Source organism: Aspergillus glaucus (genome assembly GCF_001890805.1).
Source record: "Aspergillus glaucus CBS 516.65 unplaced genomic scaffold ASPGLscaffold_8, whole genome shotgun sequence".
Taxonomy (NCBI): domain Eukaryota; kingdom Fungi; phylum Ascomycota; class Eurotiomycetes; order Eurotiales; family Aspergillaceae; genus Aspergillus; species Aspergillus glaucus.
The window spans coordinates 202,509-218,851 of record NW_019170460.1 but is presented as its reverse complement, the minus strand read 5'-3'; the positions used below and the strand labels follow the sequence as shown (position 1 = coordinate 218,851).

At 52.1% G+C, this 16,343-nt stretch overlaps 2 protein-coding genes across 2 annotated transcripts in view; both read right to left on the bottom strand.

Annotated features, from left to right (window-relative positions):
- Positions 1-1,500: 1,500 nt before the first annotated feature.
- Positions 1,501-5,160, bottom strand: ASPGLDRAFT_45952 (magnesium transporter CorA family protein). Its single transcript, XM_022546353.1, has 4 exons — positions 4,305-5,160; positions 2,187-4,190; positions 1,927-2,129; positions 1,501-1,877 (listed from the first exon to the last, which is right to left on the bottom strand). Exons 1-4 carry the CDS (start codon positions 4,721-4,723, stop codon positions 1,807-1,809), a joined length of 2,697 nt encoding a protein of 898 aa, XP_022401686.1. The 5' UTR covers positions 4,724-5,160; the 3' UTR covers positions 1,501-1,806.
- Positions 5,161-5,671: 511 nt separating this feature from the next.
- The window catches only part of lah (involucrin repeat protein), a gene marked incomplete at both ends in the record, with an annotated part of 18,087 nt that continues 7,415 nt past the window's right edge, over positions 5,672-16,343 (bottom strand). The window contains 2 exons of the mRNA XM_022543422.1: positions 5,672-7,264; positions 7,338-16,288. Of these exons, the coding sequence (XP_022401685.1) occupies positions 5,672-7,264; positions 7,338-16,288 (10,544 nt within the window). The remainder of the gene's footprint in view (positions 7,265-7,337; positions 16,289-16,343) is intronic.

The window sequence follows — 16,343 nt, the reverse complement described above, 5'->3', positions numbered from 1 at the left end:
TTGGACCTGGCTATTCTTCTGCGGTGAGGAAGGCGGTAACTGCGATATGGAGTTCGACGTGCCAGCACGGAGCGATGTACCAACGGGGGAGGGTTCGCGAGACGAAAAAGTCGAAGTATCCGTCGAGGGCGGAGCGGAAACACCAGGAGTCGTAGTAGCGGAAGAGATTTTAGGTATCTGGGATAGGAGAGGGGACTTGGCCTGTGATTTAATGGCGGTCGACTGTGGAACTTCCATCATGTCTCCTGCAGCAGCCTCATCCTCTTCTTTGGGCAGTCTGGATCGACTAGACACAGTACCGTTGCGGTAAGGCGACCTCTCGGGCTCCGCCATAGTCACTGTCAGGCCAGGATTTGCTGACACGACGGAGACAAGTCAGAAGACCCGAGAGGAAACCAGTGACAAGTGTTTACCACAAGAAAAAAAGGGAAAAAAGAAAAAAGAAAAAAGACCCGCAGGTCCCCAATCGAAAAGCGCCGGAAAAAGGGCAAGAATAGTGCGAGTGAAAAGGAATGGAGAGCAAGACTGAGTTGGAAAGCTGATTTCTCGTCACACACAACACGTTACGCAGACTATAGGGCCAGAGGACGAATAGACGCAGACCACATGCTGATAAACACAAAATTTAAACCCAACGGAGGTAAGGAAGCAGAGAATCGTGCCTGGTGACGGAGGACAATAGGTCGGACGAGTTGTGTTGCTTTTTCACTTCACAGGATCCTTTCATAAACCCAAATCAATCATAACCCAGACAAGAATGTGGCTGCATCCATAGCTCAAAGTACAGTACAGTAGCTGTATGTATGTCACCGCAAAGTACTCTCTGTACTGCCCACGGACCGGCGGGAACGTCTAGAACCAAGGCGCGTCCCACTTAAGTAGCCGGGCGATGGATCCGCTTTGACAATAGCAATGTTCTGTCTTGGTTGACTCCCAACTCTTCTCTCTGCACGATGAATGTAAAGAAGATCAATCACGCATAGTTCTCCGGAGTAATCGCGGCCGTCGGTTGATAAGAAGGTGCCCGAAGCAAGGATGAAGACAGGACCGTGATCGAATTGCAGGGCTATCCGGAAGGCGCGGTGGAAGACTGGAAAGCGCAGGAGGCAACGGGACTGGACAGTAGACTAGTTAAGAGGCCAATGATAATAGTCCACGTCAGGGCAGGGACGCAGAAATGGTCACGGATCGGGGCGAACGGGGAGGGAAGGAGAACGGCGGTTGGTCGGTTGGATGGATGGAATATAAAACAGCCGGAAAGGAGAGTAGAGAGTATAGAAAAGAAAGAAAGAAATGTCGAGAAAGAGAATAATAGAGGAAGAGGAAGGAAGAAGGAATAATGGGGACGAAAACGACCAGGCTAGGCCGTGACGAGATGTGACGCTGGGCGGCAAAATTACACAGCCAATTGCGTAGTGCTGTATGTTACATTCCGTTATGGCATTACGACCGGCTCATGATGACCTCATCCGGGGTTCCAGACTTATCCCAGGCATGCAGCAAAGAATACACAGTAATAAACATTCATTATAGCAAGTATCGTATATATATACCAACAAGCAATGAGCCCTGACTACTTGTACAAACACGAAAGACCTCCATCTACCTAATAACCACCAAACAGCTCCAAACACAAACAAACAAACCACTATAAAAGCAACTCCAACATCCAACGTGTAAATCACCAAACAAAATCATATCCTATACAATTCATCATTATCTCCAGCTCATAACATTCGAATAGACCAAGGGTATCGTTCGTCATCATGGCCTTCGTTAACCGAGTGGGTATAGTGATCGTGCCATCTATACAATATTGTACACGCGCTTTGCAATGTAGAACGCGGCAATGGCGAAGAGAAGAAGTGCAGCCGTGACTGCGACCAGTTAGCTTGATTTCAATGTAAATGTAAAAGAAAGACATACTCGAATAGAACCAATCTAGGTTTTCCACATCCTGTCCGGGAACCTTGACGTTCATACCCCACAAACTACCGATGATGTTTAGTGGCAGGACAATAGTTCCCAGCACGGTCAGCTTGCCAAGCACATCCGCTGTGCGTTCTTGGCGCTCGTTCATCAGGATGTTGATCTGAGCGAGGTAGTTCGAGTGTGCTCGGGACAGGAGGCTGTTCAAATAAAGTCAGTAAACAGTTATCCAAGATGGTAAGAGCATAGGGACATACGTTTCGTAATAGGTCAGACTACTGGTCATAGTCATGATGTGGTCCTGAATATCACCCAAATAGAGTCCAATTTCCGACTTGGGCGCAACTTCCCAGTGCTCATTGCACCGCTTCGCAAATCCCTTAACGACATCCGCCTTGTTGCTGAGCAGGCGGTACATCCCCATAACCTTCTTGCGGCATTCACCCACACGTCGCAGCATCTCTCCCGGAGCTGGAGGGTTCGAAACCGTGTTGCTGGCCAGACTATCTTTGCTGGTGCTTGCGTCTCGTTCGGTTTCAGAATGCATGCGCATAATCACCTCATCAATCTCATCGACCTCATCTTCAATAGCTTGAATCAACGGTCCAAACACATCGGTTATGTCATCGATCAAGGCGTAGGAGATCCAGTCGGAGCTGAGAATGAGGTAGTCCACCAATTGGCGGATTCGGCGTCGAACATTGGCTGGATGAGGCGTTTGCGAAAAGTGGAAGGAAAGCACACCTTCGCGGAAGACGACCACGTACATATTAACCGGCTCCAGATAGGTCTCACTGTTCGGATCCTGCTCAAATGTGCGGTAGTTGATGAAATAGTAGTTCCGGAACAACTCGACCTTCTCACGAGCCTCCTGCATCATGATATCCTCTGCTGTCAAAGCGTGAATTCCAAACGCTTTCGCAATCACTCTCATCTCAGCATCCGTAGGACAAAGCACATCAAGCCAGAAGGTCGGTCGGGGCCCGTATTTCTTCGGTTTGGAGGAAGTTTGGGACCGTACAGTTGGTGGCTCAACTGAATGATTACGTGGCTCTGAAACAGCCTCGCCGAGAGTAGAAGTGCGTTGCTTTGAGCTATCACGGTTTGGATCTGATGCAACGCCGTTACCGTGATTTTCGAAGCCACCACCGCCGCCGCCATTGTGGTTCGCAAAGGGGTTCGAAAAAGTCGGGTTGGTCCCATTGAAAGAGGCATTGTTGTTGTTATAGTAATGATGGGCGTGTCCGCCATCAGAATCGGTATCTTCGTCGTCCGACGAGTCCTCTAGTATTGGAGGTTCCGGAATGAACAGCTCACGTAAGCTTCCTCCCGGCTGGATGAGTTCGGATATACTTTGAGCATGGAGTGTGCTCTGATACTCCTCATTAAAGTAAGTAAATCGATATGGGGCATCCTCCTCCTCACGTCGCCATGCTTGATACTGGGGTCGCAACCGCCCTTCAATAAGCATCGGTTCACTGATTTTCTTCGAACGGAAGTCTCCATGGCGGTCCTCCTTTTCCTCGCGCATCCATTCCTCGAGAATAGACAGATCTGGCCATTCTCGATGCCTCCTCCGTCGACGCTCACCATTTCGGGCCGTCCGATGTTCATCCTCGGCCTCCGAGTGTACATCCGTCGGGAAGCAAACGTCTTCCTCGACTGGCAAGGTCACTGTCCGGCGCCGCCGGAGCGCATCCTGCGATGGGCGACGACGAGGGGATGGCGGGGATGACGGGGCCGAATGGTTCGGAGGTCCATGCGAACCATCCATATCAATCACCATGTCGCGCGGCCCCGCCTCTACTCGATTGTCAATTGACTTCGCCAACAAGAAGTCGAAATCAGCACCGGTTACCACCGCATCATCATATCCCATTTCTGGACCCGTCTTCGGCGAGGTGGGCATCGAAGGAGGGTTGTTGATGTCATAATCGCGATCATTAATTGTAGGACTCCGGGGAGCGCGACGAGAGGTCCGGGATGAAGTAGTTTGTACTGACGGCTGCCGTTTTCGGGCCGAGAGCTGACTTGAATATGTTTCCGTCCCATATCGAGGCACGTTGGAAGTCTGGCCGGAGGAAGGCCGCATCAACGGTGTCCGATCGTCTATATCCGAAGCATCACTGTCATTATCAACGCGGGAACTCCTAGAGAGGTTTGCACGAGCTGTATCAGGACGAAGAGCCGCTGTGACGGAACCGGGTTTGAAGGATTGAGCAAGACGGCTTTCCCTGCGTGGACGCATCATGGGTTGATGTCTATCAAAATACCTAGTAGTTAGCATCGAATGAAATCGAAAACAAAAATAAAGGAAACAAAACCAAGAAAGTTAAAGCATGATAAAAAATAAAAATAACAAATAAAAACCATACCGATGATCCAACAAAGCCTCACTCTCCAAACTAGTATCACTCAAATCCCTCCCAAGTCCATAAAATGGCAGACGCGCTCTAGACTTCGACGGATCGTTCGCTGCTGATTGGGCTTTCGCCACCGAATCTGCAGCCGGAGCGGTCGCGGGCTTAAACTGCTGAGATTGGGATTCCGATTCCTCAGCGGTTAGAAACGACTGACGGCGGTGACGACGCTTGCGATTATTGCGGTTTTTCTTGCGCTTTGTTGGCTTTGGAATGGGCATGCTGCTAGCAGCCCCAGATTTGCTGTCGGAGCGGGTCTCTTGCACTGACTCTGAGGGACGTGTTACTGGTGGGTGATCTGGATTGCGGCGTGCAGGCGAAGAAGCTACAGCGTCGGTGGACCGCTTGTTCTTGTTTTCAGGGGTCGGCGTCATTGTTGATTGGATTGCTTCGATTTATCGCTTAATTGTCGTTGGTTTAGGGCTCGTGTTGTCCCTTATTCTCCTATCAATCGAGGCCAAGCAGATCAAGCTTGTGCAGCTCGTCCAATAATCCTGCATAGATAAGACGGGGAAAGCAAGGAATATGACAACAGTCACCAAGGATCATACAATCGTCGCAACAGGCTGAAGGAGTAAGCAGAAGTACTCTCTCAGCATGACTAACAGTACAAAGTCCGGTGGTTGGTGATGCAGCATTAGGGAAGAAGAGTTGAGTTGCAGTCGCCGTTGGAGAATGACGATCGTGGCAAGACACAGTGCATGAGGCGAGGAATGCAAGGATCCAACCCCATCAAATAGGGAGAAAAGATAAATACTCAGGACAAACTAGGAGAATGTAGAATAAATGCCAGAAGACGTAGGACGCTATCTTGGATAGTCTGAGACGGTGGTTTAGGAAACGGAAAAGAGACGAACAGTTGGAGAAGTGTAACCAGTCAGGTGATATCATCTACACTCTACGTTCATACTACTACCGCACAACTACAGAGTACAGTAACTACAGTGATTACAGTATGGACTAGAGCAGAAAAATAACACTAGAATCTGGTATTCTGAATTAATACAGGGTCATCACTCATCACACATCAAAAATATCTACTACATATGGACTAAGGTCAATGGTCCCTTTCCACTGAGAAGAGAGAAGACACATCGCCCAGAATAACAAAGGAAAAACGTGAAAACAAAAAAGAAATATCATAACAATCGTCATCATCGTAAAGCCAAAAGCACACCCCTGGTATCCCAGATTCAAGAATCGCTTTCCTAGATCATCCGATCTATTTCATCCATAATTATGCAAAAGCAAGGGAAATTGAAAACAGCAGAAAATTAGTAGAGCCTCGCAAGAGGACAGAGCTTCGTTCTGAGTGTGGCGCCTCACGTGTTGTCCATTCTCAACGAAGGAACACTACTCTGCACCGATGATTTTCGGTCCAGAGACTTGCTCGATTGTTTAACCTCTTCTTCCGGTCGATTAACGAGCACCTGTGCGGGATAGATGACCACTGGGCCTTTGTCCTCTTTCTTGTCATCGTGTTTGTCATCCTCCTCTTCGCTGTCATCGTGTTCCTTCACCACGAGCGGGAATAAGAACAAGCGCACGGAGCCTTCACCTGCCCCGGAGTCGAGAGCACTGCGTTCATTCATCAATGCTTCGTTGAAGTGGACGCGTCGCGTTACAACCCCATTGTCGCCGAACTCGGCCAGGAGAGGACGGACAATGTAGTATTCAGCCAGTTGAGTGCGCATCTCTATGGACAGAGTGACTGCGATCTGCAGCACGCCGTGCAGATCCTCACGAAGCTTTTTTACTTTGTCTTTCGGCGGCGGACAGATACTTTCCAGGGTATCGTAGATTTCATGCGTGACGGCTTCCATCTCAATCTCACGCTGTTCAGCAAACGAAGGGCTCTTGGACAGCAAAGATAAGGTAGTAGCCCGCCAGCGACGGACAGCAGTAAACTTCCCAGCCTCGGTGAGTTGTTCCTCGAGACTGTTCAGCTTCTGTTGCTTTTCACTGTCCATGCCGAACATGTACGGCGCAAAGATAAACTTCCACATCATTGTCATCATTACGGAAATGAACACATCCCGACGACCGACCCGGTCGGCCAGGTAATACTCCACGTCGGATCCGTCGAGGATGGCGTTGTCGAATCGGGCGGTCAGTTTGTTGACATCCAATCGGGCCAGTTTGCCGACGTCCAATCGAGCGGCCAATACTTTGTCAGTCTCCAATCGTTTGGCCAGTGATTTTGGGTCTTGCAGTTGATCGAATGTCAGGTAGCGGAGGTTATCGGAATGTTTCGAGAAGCGCTTCACCCAATGCTGCACACGAGCATACAAATTATGGCAGGCTGCTTTGAAGAATTGATCATTACGGTGGACCAAAACTTCTGATGTTGCGAGCTTCTGTTGTAATTGCTGTACCTTCTCCTGCTCCTCCTGGAGTTCTTCACTTAGACGACGTAATTCTGCGTTCTTTTGCGCCAGGTGCACATCGAGCTCTCGTCGTATCAGGTCTCGTGTATTAGCAGTCGCTTGTCGGTATCGCGTTCTGAGTTCCTGAATTTCGCGGGCCGACGATTCCTGGAATTCCTGATGTTCTCGTTCGTGGGTAGCGGCGAGGTTGGCGTTCGTCCCCGTCAATCCTTCATTTTCTTCAGTCAACCGATTGACTTCCTTCTGAAACCACTCCACAGATTTCCTCAATTCTTCGACTTCCTCTGATCTATCTCGCAAATCAGTATTTTGTGAGTTAAGAGCCTGGTCACTTTTGCGACGGGCGAGAGTGGTCGTTTTGAGTTTGTTTTCGGCAGCCTCACGCTCAGCAGAAAGCAGTCGATTCTCCGAAATCAATTGATCTAAGCGAGATTCGAGTTGTTGGAGATGTTGCATACTCCGGCGATGTCGGACGCTAGGTGGACGGCTGGGCGACCGTGGGGAACTGGGAGTTTCGCCCCAAGCCTCCTACACGATCGATATAAATTAGCGATTTTCAAAAATAGAACAGAAACTAAGAAAAAGAAAATAAATCACATACATAAACGTCCGTCATGCCGCGGATCGGTCGCTTGCCCTTGTCGGTGACGGGATCGTAAGAGGACGACGAGGCGATACGTTCGATGTTAATGTCGGTGGGCGGTGGCTGGGACCCATTTTCCTCCTGCAGTGCCCGACTAGCCGCCCGCAAATCAGCGCTCATGTCGCGAGTCGTTTTGCTCTTCCGACGCAGCGACCGAGGAACATCCGGACTATGAAGAGTCTGCTGCATTTTTGGGACGCCATGGAAGTTGCTCATGCTGCTGGGTCGCAGAATCGGCTTGCGCTCCGGTGTTTGCGGCCTTCGTGCGGTCGGTAGGCTGTTCTGTCGAACTGGAGGTTTGATAACCGGGTTCTCGCCATGCTTCTTGGTTGCTTGTTGTGCCCATGCATTGCCTGTGTACTTCCGGATCGGAGATGTTGACCTTGGGGTCCGTGGTTGCAACGAATCTACAGGCTTTATCTCCAGTCGGGGCTTCCCGTTTCGATCCGTGGTCCGTACTCCGTCGGTTCTCTCCACTCGATCGCGTACATCTGGTAATGGAGGTGACGGGGCTAGTGACCGCGATGTTTTTGTGGTCTGAGAAATGGATGGACTGACCCCCCGACTAGTATCTGCCTGTGTTGACGATGAGTCGACGACCGTAAAAGACCTGTCGTCCGAAGACGGAGGACCATGTGCAGACCTCTCATTATCGGGACTTTGCTCTGCACTTTCGGCGCTATCCCCTGAGGTCGGATCAATCTCAATTGCTGGCGATCCGCCTGTCGTTCTATCTGACAGAATAGAAACCTTGTAGTACTCATCAACCTCGACATCGATAGCGACGTCCGTGATCGTCGTTTCAGGATTAGTTGTCGTAGACAGCTGGAACGATGGTTCGTCCTCAAATGGCTCAGCAGAGGACAGTCGCTCTCTCTGGTAGTCCTGCGAAGTGATAGGTACCTCCGAGACCCAGGCCGCGTGCTCGTTTTCGAATCCGCGGCTCACTTCGGGTTCCGTGGTCTCATCCTCGGCCCTATCTTTTACCGACTGGTTCTTGGAAGGTAGTCGAAATTTTTCCCGTTTCAAGTCGGGGAAGGTGCCGGACACTCTATTCAATAGGCGAGACGTCATGCTGGACTCGGGGGCAGAATCGGAGGCCTTCTCTGTCTGAGATTCGTTGACAGCCTCGATATCATTATCATTGCTCCTTGGTTCTTGCACTGTTACTTGTTCCTCCTTCTGTGCCTCTTTTTTCTTTTCTTGCGTAGGCGGCTGTTCGTTCTCCAATGGCTGAGCAGTAGGTTGCCCTTCGACTGGTTCCATAGGCTCCCTTCGGTGTGGTTGCTCAACAGGCTCCTGGACAGCCTTTTCGCCTGTCGTACCTGGATCCTCGACCTTGGCCTTTGATTCCTCCGCGAAAACCTTTTGTTCATCACCCCGGGGTAGTTCTGCATCCTCAACCTGATCGCTCACCAGAGGTGGCTGTTCAATAAGTGCGGTGGTGGACTCTGAGAAAATCTCTTCCGGCGAAGCAGAACCCTCGTGATTTTCTTTGGCCCGCTTCCTCGCTCGTTTCTTTTCCTTCCTCGACCTCTTGCGGCTTGGAGTGGCAGGGGCATAATCTTGTCTTGGCTCAGCCGTCGGAGAGTCGTGTAGCAAGACGGTTTCCTGAGGGTTCGTCGATTCCTCCTGGTTGATGGATGGTTGCTCGTGGGTCTGGCTTGGCGCAACATCCGAAGCTAGCTTCTCCAAAACTTCACCAGCATCAACAGTGGCAGCCGGTTCATTTGCAGGGATGGACCCAATGATATCCAGAGAGCGTTCGCTTTTCTCTGTCTGAATAGAGGGAAGCTCCACGATTTCTTGATTTGCAGGTGTGAATTCTTTCGTCTTCTCTTCCATGACGGGTGCCGTCTCGGGAACAAGTTCACGTTCCTCGCCTGATGGAGTGGAGGCCGATTCCTGTGTGCGTTGTTCGACTTGACTGTCGTGACCTGCCTGAGACTCCATGGCCTTCACCTCGATAGGTCCAGCGACAGCTTCAGGTTCCTCTGACGACGGCTGGGCACGAGGCTCTTCGTTCAGAGCAGGTACTACCCGGTTGTCATCAACCTGTTCCGAATAAGGAAAAGCGAAAGGGGCTTCTCGCCCTTGTTCTATCTGCGAGGAAATTGAAGGATCAGTCCACATGTCTTTTCTCAGATTGTTAGCGGTGGCATTTTCCACATCGTGGGGTTGGTAATTACCGGAATCCTCAACAGGTGTAGTAGGCTTGGACTCTGTCACAGGCAACGTTCCCGTGGGATTTTCTTTGGTCGAAGCTTGTTTGGCTCGCTCTCGCTCTCGCTCGGCTTCGGCTTCGGCGAGATGCTCTAGGATTCTGGACCGGCGTCTTCTGTGGTGCCTGACTTTATTCTTTGTTTCTCCAGACAAGGAGCTGGTGTCCTCGGCATCTGCAGGGTGTAATGTGGATCCTTCAGGCTCTTTTACTTGAGCTGTTTCCGATAAAGGGTTGAGCAATCCTGCTCCTTTCGACTCGAATGGCTGAGTCTCAAGGTCAGACTTTGGCTCCTCCTTCTCTTTGACCTGCGGAACTTCTTGTGCAATAGCCTCGTCACCCTTTTGCGCCAGAGCCTCCCGTGACTCCTCCACTATTGCTTGCTCCTGAAGGTCCGGAGTTATAGACTCAATCGGAGTGTCCGAAGGTGCATCGATGATCTCGAATCCTTCCGCGCTGGCGTTATCAAGGACCGTCTGGCTTGGCTTCACAGCAGAATCATTGTCCGGCTGTTGTTGTAGCTCTTGAGCGGGCGCTCCGTGTACAGCAGTAGGCTGCGCGGACTCTACAGGAAGCTCATCAGGTGACTGGCCCATGTTGATCATTGACCTGCGCTTCTTCCGCTCCCTCTTAGCCTGTTTCTTGGACATGGTAGGGTGGAGCTCCTCTTGGGTCTCAGTCACTGGACTTTCGACGGGCTTCTCTTCAGTTGTTTGCGAGGCGGCAGGTGCTTCGGAAAGTGCTTCAATGGAAGGGGTATCAGCCACGTCCTCAGCTGGAGCAGGCTGCTCGATTTCTGACGAGGCCGAGCGACGGTGCTTCTTGTTCTTCTTCGAGTTCGTGTGACTTGGCGGTTCAGTGACTGGCGCCTCCTCATCATCCTTCTCGAGACTTGGCAGCTCCTGGACATTTGTCGCCTCTCTTTGAGGTTGGTCCTGAGCATGCGCCGGGTCATCTTGAGGCACATCCTTTGCGGAGCTCGGTTCAGTTGCAGTTGGATCTTGGACGGGAGCATTGACATTGGTACCCACAGTCAGATCTTCCTTTGGTGCTTCCTCGACGTGGTCCGAGCTTGTCGAAACAGGCTCCACGCTGGTGGTGATATCGCGCTCTTCCTGAGTAGGCTCTGGCTCTGTTACGGTTGACTCGGCAGTTGTACCAGAGGTCTCCACAGTAGGTGTAATTTCGTCTTGGGCCTTTTCTTGGATGGTTTCGGCTCCCGCAACAGGCCCCTGCACAATAGTAGCTTCTGGATAAATTGATGCATCGCTCTTGGGAGGCACTTGCTCAACGCTTGTCTCGGGAGCTTCTCTATGCTCGATGTCTGCGGGCGGGACGTCATCTCTGGGTTGTTCTGGAATGGCTTCGGTCGGCTCATGGGCAATAGCACTATCTTTGTCGACCGAAGGTGCCTTAACAGGAGCGATCTTATCTATCGGATCAGTCTCATCTTGCAGAGTCGCCGGGACAGATTCATCTAGCGATGCAAAGTGGCGCTTCTTTCTTCTCTCCTTCTTCGCCTTCCTCTTTTGGGCCCGCGTCACTACATCGGCAAGGCTCTCGTTGTCTGCGGTAAAGTGAGGCATCTCTCTTTCAATCGGTTGTTCCTGGCTTGGTTCCTCGGTTGGTGCGAGGGAGGATGGTAATGCGTCAGAGGTGACAGCGGGGACGTTCACATCTGCAACTTCTGCGTGGGGTGATGGTGGCAGTTCGATAGTTGCAGCTTCATCGAGAGTGGTCGAGGGGGAACCATGCTTGCTTCTTTCCCCACTATCCTCCACATTCTGTTTGTCCTCCGGTGTGGCTCCCGGCTCCAATGGAGGTGCAGGCGCAGGTGTCTGTTCAGTTTCGAGCGACAATGGCCCATGTGCGGCAATATTGGACTCCGGTTTCTCCACAGGCATAATTGACTCACCCTCGCTTGCTGCGGGTACCGGTTCAACATCTTGAGCACCCGCAGGTTCGGGATTCTGATGGCGTGCATCAGTGGTGGCTGGGACCTCACCGCTTGTTTCGAATGCCCCCGCCCCCGCCACAGCATCAGCCGGTTGCGAGTGTTCGGCTTCTGTCTCTGTCAGGGGCTCTAAGGAAGATGAGAACTTGCGGTCTTTTTCGTAATCCTCCTTTGATTTTGTTTGAGGAAACTTTTCGGTCGCATTTTCAGGCGCTTCGGCGTCCGCGGCCGCCTCGGGGATTACCTCCAATGCAGGTTTCACGAGAGACTTAGTTTCACCTGCGACGAGTTGCTCAGTCTGTTCGGGCAATTTATCCAGCAATTGCTCGCTGCCAGCCACTGCAGGCTCGGATTTCGCCGCGACAGTCTCGACAGTCTCGGTAGGCTCGACTGAAGGAGAGACTTCGATTTGTCGCGGCGGCTCGTCGCGGGTGATGTCAGACTGGGAAATTGCGTTCTGGGCTTCAATCGGAACTTGTGTGCTTCCTGTCTTCTCGAGGAGCTGATCTTCCGCCTTTGGCGTACCAGCATCTTCCCTTTCCTCTTCAACAGGAGTAGATCTTGAAAACTCTTCGACGGGGCTAACCTGAACATCTTGAGCAGGCACTTCCGGTTCGAAAGATGCCTCAGTCCTCCACTCGCGTGGAGTGGGTGGTTCCGACGTATCAATTGGACGGTCGAGTGACGAAGCGATGCTTCCCTCTCCCTCCTCATGCTTTTCAACGGCGTCCCAGAAATCAGTACCGGAATCCTGGGTTGACTCGGCGTACCCGTCTCGAGAAGTCGCGGTCTCCGTCGTTACGCTCTGGGCCTCATCGCTTGGCTGGGCCTCCTGGCTCGCTTCACCAGTATTCTGCACGTTTTTGGTGGTGACATCGGGGGCGCGTTCAGTTTCTGGCGCGGTGGCAGTCGGTTCTACCTCGGGTACAGGGGATTGTTTGCCAAGCGGTGCCCGTGATACAGACGTGTCTTCAGCAGCAGGTGCTTCCAACTCCATCTTCTCACTTTCTTGACTAGGTGTCTGCTCATCATGCGCCAGATCCACGCTTTGAGACCTTTCTGATTCCAGGTCTGGTTCTTCCATTATAGGGGACAAAGTGCGGTAAGGCTCTTGCCCATCCTCCGACTGCTGGCTTGCGTCCAGAAAATCGGATTCAGTCGTAGCAGTAGACCCCTCCGGTGGTGGTACCTTGGAGCTCAGATCACCCTTTGACTCCACAGGTAGATCTCTCGCAACTCCCTCCTCAGGGACAGCCTTGTCATCCGTAGAACCCGTAGCAGCCGCAAATGCAGCATCAACGATAGCCGCGAAATCGGAAGGAGAATTTGATTGTGTTTGCTCCTCCTCCTTGGATGCAGTAGCCGGAACAGGAACATCAGAGACCGTAGGAGCAATCTTGTCCTTGACTGCTGGCGTAATCTCAATCTCAGGAACAGCCGGCTCGTTCTCCTTGACATCGGTCTGAGTCTCTGGGACGGGGTGGCTTTCACTTGCATCCACTGCCACAGCAACAGTTGCATCAACGACTCCACCAAAGTCAGGAGTTGATGGTGCCTGCTCCTCTTCCTTGGGTGCCGTGACCGGAACCGTATGAATGATTGTATCCTTTACCGGTGGCGTAACCTCGATGTCAGGAACGATCGTTTTGTCCTCCCCAACGTGAGCATGCTGAGTTTCCGGGATAGTCTCCTTCGGTTGCTCTTCTTCATCACGAGTGCCAGCAATGCCCGGGTCCTCAGAGTTCTCCGACTTCTCCTTCTGAGTTGGTGCTGTCATTTCCGCCGGCTCTGGCGCAGAAGTTTCCTTTCCTGGCGGACCAGAAGGCCCCGACTCGGGAGGAGAGATATCCTCATCCGGGTCAGAGATATCAATGTCATCGTCCTGGATCTTTGGCGGCTCATAGGACCTGGGCGCTAGACTTCCACCGAACGAACGAGATCCCATCCCTCCAATCGGCCGAGGCGTGATGAAATACTTGTGAGGATCCCAGAGAAGTTCAGCGGGAGAATGGATGTCGAATTCGTGCTTGTGTCTTTCTCTCTCCCTCATTATCTCGGACGCAGTCCATTCTTCGTCGATGGTGTCAAACTCATGGAAGTCTGTGTCCTTTTCTCTCGCCTTTGCGTATTTCTCCTCCAGTTCGTCCTCGGGTTCTTGGGAAGGAATGGCAATGGAGAGACTAGGCTTGCGTTGGGGCTCAGGCTGGACATCTTGGGTAGGGATCACCGCCTCGTTTTCCTCATGACTCTCGTAGGGCGGAGGGGGATCTTTCTCGACTCTCTCTTTGGTAGGTTGCTCCTGCTGAGCGTCTGAGGAATCCGTCGCTTTCTCCTTTCCCTTTTCCTTGGACTCTTCCTCGCCAGCCACTTCTTGAGGGGGTGTGACAGAGAGATCACGCGTTTGATCAGGCTGAGCGTCTTGGCTCAGGGTTGGTTGCTGAGAAGGAGCTGTATTGGAGAAGTCCGGCTCAGCCTGCTCCTCAGGCAGAGCAATTTGAATCGGGTCTACCACCTCCCAGCCACTTGTACCTTTCTCCCTCGTTTCCAGCGAAGTAGTATCGTCGTAGGTTGTCTCTTCAGTGAGCGGTTCTTCCTGGGAGTCAGAGAGGCCCTTCTCCATCTCCTTGCCCTTTTCCTTTTCCTTCTCCAGGTCATCATCGTCACTGGGTTCTTGAGGAATCGTGACCGAGGGGTCAGGCTGGGGCTCGTAATTAAGAGGAGTGTCTCGGTTCAGAATGGGTTGAAAAGGAATTGTGGTCGATGGGTCAGGCTGGATTTCGTCCTCAGCTTCTTCCAAAATGGGCTCCAGGGAATGGGGTGTCATTGAAAAACCACGTTCGAACTGATCCTCTGGTTGGGTCTCTTGATTTAAGACAAACTCCTGGGAAGGGAATTTAATTGTGAGCTCAGACTTAGGCTTGTCTTCGGACTGAGAATTCTGGTTCAGAGCAGGTTCCTGAGACGGAATCAGATCAGGCTGCTGGTGATCCTCTAGCTGGGTCTCTTGATGCAGGGTGGGCTCTTGAGAAGGGGCCGTAATGGAGAAGCCAGACTTAGGCTGGTCCTCGGCTTGGGCGTCTTGGTTCAGAGCAGGTTCCTGGAAGGGGAATGTGATTGAGAGCTCAGGCTTAGGCTTGTCTTCAGGCTGAGAATCTCGATCTCCAATGGGCTCCTGAGAAGGAATTCCGGTTGGGAAATCAGGCTTTGGTTGCTCCTCGGGCTGGTCTACCATGTTCCAGCTGTCCTCACCAGAAACAACATCCAAGTCCTCTACCGACGCGTTGAGAGATGAGTCGTTACTTGACGGGAGGGGTGGAAGTTGCTCGTCGATTGGCGCCGGGGCTCTTGCTTTTTCCTTCTTCTTTTCCCCATCATCAACGGGCTCCCTGGAAGGAAGACCAAACTCAGGTTGCTCCTCACGAACAGCTTGCGTCAGATCTACCGGGTTCCAGTCTTCTTCACCTGGGACAGAACTGAGGTCTTCAACCGACGCGTTTAGCGATGAGCCCTTGCTTGACGGAAGTGGTGGAAGTTTTTTATCAATTGGCTCTGGGGCCTTTGCCTTCTCCTTCTCCGTCTCTGTCTCTGTCTCCTTCTCTTCGTCACCACCAACAGGTTCTTGGAAAGAAAGGCCAAGCCCAGGCTGCTCCTCATGAACCGCTTGCGTCATATCTATCGGATTCCAGTCTTCCTCACCTGGGACGAAGTTCTCAACCGACGCGTTCAACGATGAGCCTTTGCTTGACGGAAGTGGTGGAAGTGGCTCGTCGACTGGCTCTTGGGTCGCTGCCTTTTCGCTGATGTCCTTTGCTCCGCTTTTTCTCTCCGTCTCGTCGCCGTCAGTGGGTTTATGAAAAGGGCTTGTGATCGGGGAATTTGGCTTGGGTTCGTCCTCGGCCTGGGGAGCAGGCGTCGAGATCGAAGGCTCAGGCTTCGGCTGCTCCTCAAACTGGGTATCTTCGGTTAAGTCGATGGGGTCCTGGGTTTGCTCATCAGGAACAGCGCTCAGATCCTCTACCGATGCCTTGAGTGAGCCATTGCTCGACGGGAGTGGTGGAAATTGCTCATCAATTGGTGCTTGGGCTTCAACCTTTTGAATATCCCTCTCACCCTCGTCCTTCTCCTTCAGCTCTTCCTCGCCGCTGGGTTCCCGAGGCGGACCAGGATTGATCTCCTCTTTAGGATGGACATCCTGGGTCAAGTCAAATGCCTTCCAGTCTTTCTCATTTGGATCGGTTTCCAGGTCCCTTGCCGGAGAGTTTAATGAACCATGGCTCGACGGTAGTGATGGAAGTGGTTCCTCAATTGGTTCTTGGGCCTCCGGTCTTTCGCTCTCCTTTTCGGCGTTTCCCTCCTTCGCATGTTCTTCCTCGCCACGGCGTTCCTCAGAACGAGTTGCGAGATCAAGCTTGGGATCCTCCTTAGGGTGGATATCGTGGGTCAGGTCGAGCACCTTCCAGCTTTGCGCATCGGGAACAACACTCAAGTCCTCTATCGATGCGTTAAGGGAGCCATGGCTAGACGGGAGCGGCGGGAGTGGCTCGTCGATTGGTTCTTCGGCTTCCGTCTCCCTGCTGATGCCCCTCTCTCCCTCTTTTTCCAGCTCAGCGGAGTCTTGAGTAGGGATAGAAAGATCAGCGTTGGGTTGCTCCTCTTGGCCCAGAGCGGGTTCTTGAGAAGGAATCACGGTAGAAGGCTCAGGCTTGGGCTGCTCCTCTTGGCTCAGAGCGGGTTCTTGAGAAGAAATCACGGTAGACGGCTCAGGCTTGGGCTGCTCCTCTTGGCTCAG